This window comes from Berghia stephanieae, chromosome 4 (genome assembly GCF_034508935.2).
Source record: "Berghia stephanieae isolate SIO BIC M18660-M18661 chromosome 4, UCSD_Bste_1.3, whole genome shotgun sequence".
Classification (NCBI taxonomy): Eukaryota; Metazoa; Mollusca; class Gastropoda; order Nudibranchia; family Aeolidiidae; genus Berghia; species Berghia stephanieae.
In genome coordinates this window covers 31,862,425-31,869,607 of record NC_088363.1, presented here as the reverse complement: position 1 = coordinate 31,869,607, position 7,183 = coordinate 31,862,425, and the positions used below count along the sequence as shown (strand labels likewise).

At 35.9% G+C, this 7,183-nt stretch overlaps 1 protein-coding gene across 7 annotated transcripts in view; it reads right to left on the bottom strand.

Moving 5' to 3' along the window:
• The window catches only part of LOC144970419 (uncharacterized), a 310,164-nt gene that overhangs the window by 58,010 nt on the left and 244,971 nt on the right, over positions 1–7,183 (bottom strand). For all 7 annotated transcript variants that reach the window (XM_078910048.1, XM_078910046.1, XM_078910042.1 and 4 more), the window contains 3 exons: positions 4,329–4,466; positions 3,455–3,577; positions 1,558–1,674 (listed from right to left, as the gene is read on the bottom strand). In XM_078910048.1, coding sequence (XP_078766174.1) covers positions 1,558–1,674; positions 3,455–3,577; positions 4,329–4,466 — 378 coding nt within the window. The remainder of the gene's footprint in view (positions 1–1,557; positions 1,675–3,454; positions 3,578–4,328; positions 4,467–7,183) is intronic.

The following is a 7,183-nucleotide window of genomic DNA, read 5'->3' as shown; positions in this document are numbered from 1 at the left end:
GTGTGAATAAAAGGTGCCAGACAACTGATTTTTTTTGGTAGATTGTATGTTTTTTTTTCCCGAAGTCGACTGATTTTTTGTGATGTTTCTTTTTCTTGTATTTTTTTTTTTTTTTTTTTTTGCCTTGTCTGGTCCCTTTTATGCACACTTGTTCAGTTCTTTATCTTACACCGGTGCCTGCTCCTTAATTTCTTAATTTGATATAAAACCACTGCTTGGTATCTTGTGCGGGTTCGAGCCTCCCTCGGCGCATAGTTGAGTCCTTGGAAAAGGCTCTTTAGTCACATTCTATAACCGTACTCAGGTGAAAAATAAGTACCTGGCCGTAACAGTGTTGTCTTTGTCGGAAAAAAATTTGTAACATCACCTAACAGGCGGCATATCTCGTTCTATATGTTACGTGCTGCTGTTGGTCAGGGACCCTTTGTAAACCGCTTTGAGGACGTTTAGTGGATATTGCACTATATACAATCTCAATTTTTTTAAAATCTGGTGTTCAATTCGACACAACACCGATTTGAGACGACTGGACATAATAATGTGATAGACAACAATACCATGATTAAATGTAAGAGTTGATTCATCAAAAAACAAACACACAGACTATGGAAAAGGGAATTACAATGAATACAGATAAATTACGATTGGTTTGTATAAAGGAGTAGCAGAATATATATATATATATAATATATATATATATATATATATATATATATATATATATATATATATATATATATATATATACATACATATCTATATATATTCTATCTATCTATCTAATATATATATATATATATATATATTATATATATATATATATATATATATATATATATATATATATATTCTGCTACTCCTTTATACAGTATTTTATCCGGATCAGAGAGACCTCCGATAGTGGAATCAATCCCTACAGTGTACAAATAAAGAAAACAAAAAATCCATTCCCAGACAACCTCTCCGGATAATGGAGACATCCGGATTTAAAGAAAAAGCGACGAAGTGCCTTAAGGTAAGTAGCGTTATTCATTCTTTCCAAATCATGTTATGTTTGTTTGTTCCAGGCACTCAGTCAATTTGTACTGACTTATTCTCTGCGAAGATGTAACCCCCCCCCCCCAAAAAAAAAAGCCATAAAAGGCATCCTTAGATTATAAATTCAAACCAACTGTGCTCAAAACAACTAGAATATCAAGGGTAACAAAACATTTAACAATGTTGGTTTTGATGAAAAACAAAAGTGACACTAAGAAGACTGAAAAAAATATCATATTATGGAAATACGTATATGAAACAAATTTCACTTTCACACGACATCAATATAATAAAATTTAAAATTTGAAAATGCATTTAACTTACCAAGTGCTGAACAATAATGAATAAAGTGGCTCTTAATAAGGCCAAATTTCGAAAGAAAGTGACTTCAATTTTACATTAAGTTAAGGTTTGGAAAGGGAGGGGGGGGGGGGGGTAAATAGGGAGTGAGGAGGGGTGTCAGTTTTTTCCCCGCCCTCATCCCCATGCAGGTTTTTGTCAACAGAAAAAAAAACTCACCAAGACACTCCTTTCCTCGGGCCATGAATCCAGTGTTACATTTACAGCTATAAGACCCTTCTGAGTTGATACACAGCTGTTCACATCCACCATTGTCATTCAGGCATTCATCAATGTCTGGGTTGAATAATGAAAAAAAAAAGGAAATAAAATAAGACAAATTAAAACAATTAAAACTACAAAAAACAAAAACAAAAAAAAAAAAAACAACAAAAAACAAACAAACAAAAGAAACAACAAAAAACAACCCCCCCCCAAAAAAAAAAACAAACAAACAAAAAAAACAAAAAAAAAACAAAACAAACAAATAACAAAGAAACAAACAATCAAACCCTCCTCCTCCAAAAAAATAAACAAAACGAAACACATACACACACTCATAAAACCAAACAAACAACACACAACCACACACACAATAAAAACAGGAAAGAAAAAAAAAGGAGGATAATATTATCGAAGTCGGTGCTGTCAAACTGAATGAGAAAAAAAACTGTAAGATTGTTTGTTTATGAAGAGTAAGATTAAAAAAAAACAGGGAGCAGTGTGTGTGTGTGTGTGGGGGGGGGGGGGGGCGTGAATGTCACACTCCAACCACCATTGAGTCCAGACGATACAAGGTATACTGCATTTTATTAAGTTTTCCATGATCATTTGTTTATTGTTGTGCTGACGAGGGTTTGTACCCGAAACGTCCATTGTCTGTATTGTTCTTATCCGAAGCCTCTCCATTACCACTCTTTCGTTAGTTTGAAAACACAAACCTACGTCCTTCTCTTGGACCAACATGGTTGGAAATGCCTACAGTCTAAAATAATAGTACTATATTTCTGTCGATGATGATTATCAAAAGAAGAATCTTTATCATAGCTTGACATTTAAAGAAAGCCTACAAGTTGTTTTCCCATACTTTGTTGAAATGATGAATAAAACTATATTGGTATTGAAAAAAAAAACCGATTTAAAATATAATAAATAGATGAACACATTTTAATTCTTAAAACCATTATATTATCATCATGGGAGAGAATTAAACATCTGGAATTCTGATGTCAAAAAAAAAAAAGAAACAAAAAAGAAACAAAACAAAGAAAAAAAACCCCAAAAACAAAACGAAAAAAAAAAAAAAACATTGGAAAAAATTTGAATAAAACAAAAATAAACTCTAAAATCGATACAGATAGGGTGGGAACGCATAATGTCTTGCCGATGTTAAAAATAGCATATCATTTCATAATTAATTGTTAACAATTTCAACTGCACCCGAGATCAGTAATAGTCCCTTTGCTGGAAAAGCGAGTGCTCTACCACCTAGATTTTGGGACGCCCTAGATATTATCGACAAGAAGGAAATATGTTTTATGCTGCAGACATATATACCCCCCCCCCCCCCCCCTTGACGTTTTAACATTGTTGTAATGGACAATATTTAATTTTGCTGTGGTTTGAGATTATTTCTATTAGAACATAAAGCCCAATACCATTTCGGTTCTCAGACCGGAAAATAAGTACACGTTGCCCCTTCCCCAGCCATCATTGCTAATGAAATTACTCAACTTCTTTCACAATCGACGCAGAATTGAGCTTTTCCTTGTATACAAGAATGGTTACTTGTATGGTTGCGTGGCTATGTGGTCTCGTGGTATGACACTCGCTTTCGGATCGGAAGGTCCTGGGTTCGAGCCTCGCTCGGCGAATAGTTGACTCATTGGAAAAGGCTCTTTACTCACATTCTCTCATCGTACTCAGGTGTAAAATGAATAACTGTTTGTTAACAGCGTTGTCCTGTCCGAAACAACTGTACCATCGCCTAAATGTTGCTGTTGGTCAGGGACCCTTTGTAAAGCGCTTTGAGCACGTTTAGTGGATATATATAAAAGCTCAATTTTTTTTTATTCACCTTCACACATGCACCCATCCCGGCTTAGCAGGAACCCTTGTCTACAGCCACATGTGTAGCCTCCTGGATTGTTGTTACAGAACTCTGTGCAGCAGTTGTCAGAACCTTCACACTCGTCAATGTCTAGAATGAAAAAAAAAACACAAATCCATACAATTATAAGTATCTTAATATTATATTAATTTGGTGGGAGTTAAATTATTTTTTAAAAGGAGGGGAGGGGGGGGGGGGGGGGGGGAGGGGCTGGGAGAATTGGCGTTGTCCTTTTTTTTCTTTTATCCATCATTAGGTCGAATCGTTTTATTGTGTCTATGTGTGTGTGTGTGTGTGTGTGTGTGTGTGTGTTTGTTTAAAATTCTTCTTCTTCTTCTTCTTCTTCTGTTATCTAAATTGTTGTAGAATCTCATCACAGGCAGAGCAAAACTCCTTTCACACCATCATAAAATTATTGTATCATCGTATTGTTATAGTTTAGCTATTACCATCACCATTAACATCCCCACTAACACCACAGATATCACCATCACCGCCACCCCGCTACCACCAATGCAATCCTCCTCCTCCTCATCATCATCATCACCATTATCAATACCACCACCACGCCGCCATCGCCACCACCACCACCACCACCACCATCATCATCATCATCATCATCATCATCATCATCATCATCATCATCATCATCATCTATGTCGTCACCATTTTTTTCAACATCACCACCATCACCATTACAGAGGTTGGGCAGACGACGATTAGAGACAACGAGCGATAGAGACAGTGGTCATAGCCACGCCCGCTCAGTTTATCGTCGTATTTATCGTTCGTTCCACCGCACCACCACCACCACAGTCATGATCTAGAGAATACCACCCACCTTGACAAGACTTTCTATCAGCCAACAGTCGGTATCCCATCCTACAAGAACACACAGCTCCGGCCTTGGTGTGGTTACATTTATGGGCACATCCCCCATTCCCAATAGCACAGTAATCCACCACTTCCATCTTGATGCCTGCACGGATACACGTTCAAAACAAACACATTACTGAATGACCTTATTAAGGATCACACACCATAGTTTATAGTCGACATGTATATATATGTATATGCAGGTCTGACATACGAACGCACTTATAGGCCTAGCTTAACATTGTTGTAAGGGACAGTATTTTGCATAATTTTTTTGGGGATTTCCATTACAACAATGAGCCCATAATGAATTGGGTTATCAGACCTGCAGATAAGCGCACGTCGTCTATAGTCTATTCAAAGTTTAAGTAAATAATATATGGTGTGTCAATATTTCATCTTACATGCTCTCTTGTCTTGTTTCTAAAAGGTGGGAACTAAAAGCTCAATCATATACCATGTTTTAAGCGCTACAAAACGTTAGTGAAAACTATAGGCAGCTATGTTCATGTATATCTCATTGGTTATCATAAATATAATCTTGAAAATTCATCATATTGGCCAAGCACGATAATTTTAATGTTAAGTAAATAAATAAAATTAATATAAATAAATAAATAAATGAATAGATAAATTAAAGATAATTATGACATTGCATGCATCTATTACTAATATGATATAAAAGAATACTTGACTAGAAGAGTGTTATTTGGTAAGGTATACTTAAACAGTATAAGTATTTAACGATTAATTACTACTCATGCGTCACAAGATGGCTGATTCCTGTTGACATCAGATATTTCGTTTGATGGTTTATATATATGTATATATACACATATTCCTTCACGGGATGCCTAGGTGACGGTATCTAATGACCCCGTAGCGGGAGGGCGGAATTTATTTTCCCGTACGTCATGCCTCGTCCAACATATTAAGTGTTGGTGTTGGCTTGGGATCCATTTTGAAGCGCATTGAGCACGTTAAGTGGAAATTGCGCTATACAAATCTTTCATAAAAATGTGTGTTTCCTAAACACGACAGCTTATATTGATTGTGTTGACAGACTGTAATACCACCACCAACCGTTACTCTTTCATTACATCGAGTTCAAATCTGAAATGTGTTTGCGTTAGGACACGAATGGATTAATTATCGGATTCTTTTATGATTTAAAAAAAAAACATATACGTAAGCAGGATGGAAATTGTAGGTGGATCACATAACATTAGAAATGTAAAAAGAATACTTTCAAGGGAAGTAACATTGAAAGCATTAAACATGTTTTTAAAAAACCGATTGTCTCCCTTGCAACGTTTGAATGGTGGATGAGGGACAGGGAATGATGGCAAATGGAAGACAGTTGTCAAATCATATAATGTACAAGTGGCTAAAATCTTATGCCTAATGAAAATAAAATTTTGCGATGGCGCTAAAAATTGCAACCCCCCCCCCCAAAAAAAAAAAAAAAAACAAAAAACAAAAAAAAAAAAAAAAAAACAACCAAAAACAAAACACTTTCACTTAACAAAACTCGATCTAGATCTAGGGTTCAAAATGGTATTGTCTTAAATGAAAGTACCAAAATAGTGTTAATTCCTTTTAGCTGACTTCTCTTCAATAAACGTCCGTCATTTGTAAAGATATTCGATATTTCAAAATATTCCCAATAAAACTATCTACATATTCTTCTTCTTATTTTCTTCTCTCGATATAAATAAATACGAAACATAATAAGTAAAAGAGTGATTGACATTAAAATTCTGTCAATTCTAGTTGTCTTGAAGCAAAAGGAGACAACTTGGACTTTGACGATGGACAATTTTTTTAAAAGATTTTACGGTCTTGCAACACATTTAGGTCATATCAGCGCCAGTAAATAGGAAGAAAATGGGATAGTAAAAAGTTCTACAATTACAAATAAAGTACCCAAAAAAAGGAAGACAAAGGGGAATTTGTTCAAATAGGGAAAAGATGAAGATTCCAAGAGCAAAACCATCAATGTACTTAGTGTCAAATCACCTAAAAGTCTCATCTTGACACAAGCACGGGTCCCCACTAATAGGAACACACTCAAATGTTTACAAATCATTTATATGTAAAACAAAAATAATACGGTGCATAACAGAGAGATGATCTACAAGACAAAAAATATCATCTCCCAAAACTCTCACTATAGATTTGACTGTCTCCCTCCCAGCCAGGGCCAGGACAAAGGCAAGTTATCTCATTCCAACACAAAGACAGAACGCATGTTGGAAAATGGATAGAGGGGGATAGAAGACACAACCAGTGCCTCCCCCCCCCCCACCCCCTCTGCCCACTATGTGAGGTCAGGAACCGCACCTAATTTTTTTCTTTTTCTTTAAAAAAAAAAAGAGTTGGGTCATTATTAAATGCAGGAAAATGCTCTCTTGAGTTTGAAGGCTTTGACCTGATTTGCTGTCACAGTGGTCATATTATCTCGGAATTTGGTCTTGTGGTATGACACTCCGTTTTCGAATCGGAAGGTCCTGGATTCGAGCCTCTCTCGGCGCATAATTGAGTCCTCGGAAAAGACTATTTACTCACATTCTCTCACTGTACTCAGGTGTAAAATGAGTACCTGGCCGTAAACAGCGTTGTCAATGTCCGAAAAAATTGTAATATCGCCTAACAGGCGTCATGTCACGACCTACATGTTAATGTTACTGTTGGCCAGGGAGCCATTATAAAGCGCTTTGGGCACGTTTAGTGGATATTGCGCTTTATAAAAGCTCAATTTAGAATTTATTATGTCAACATTCATTTTATTTTATCCATTACATGTAACATTCAGGTACT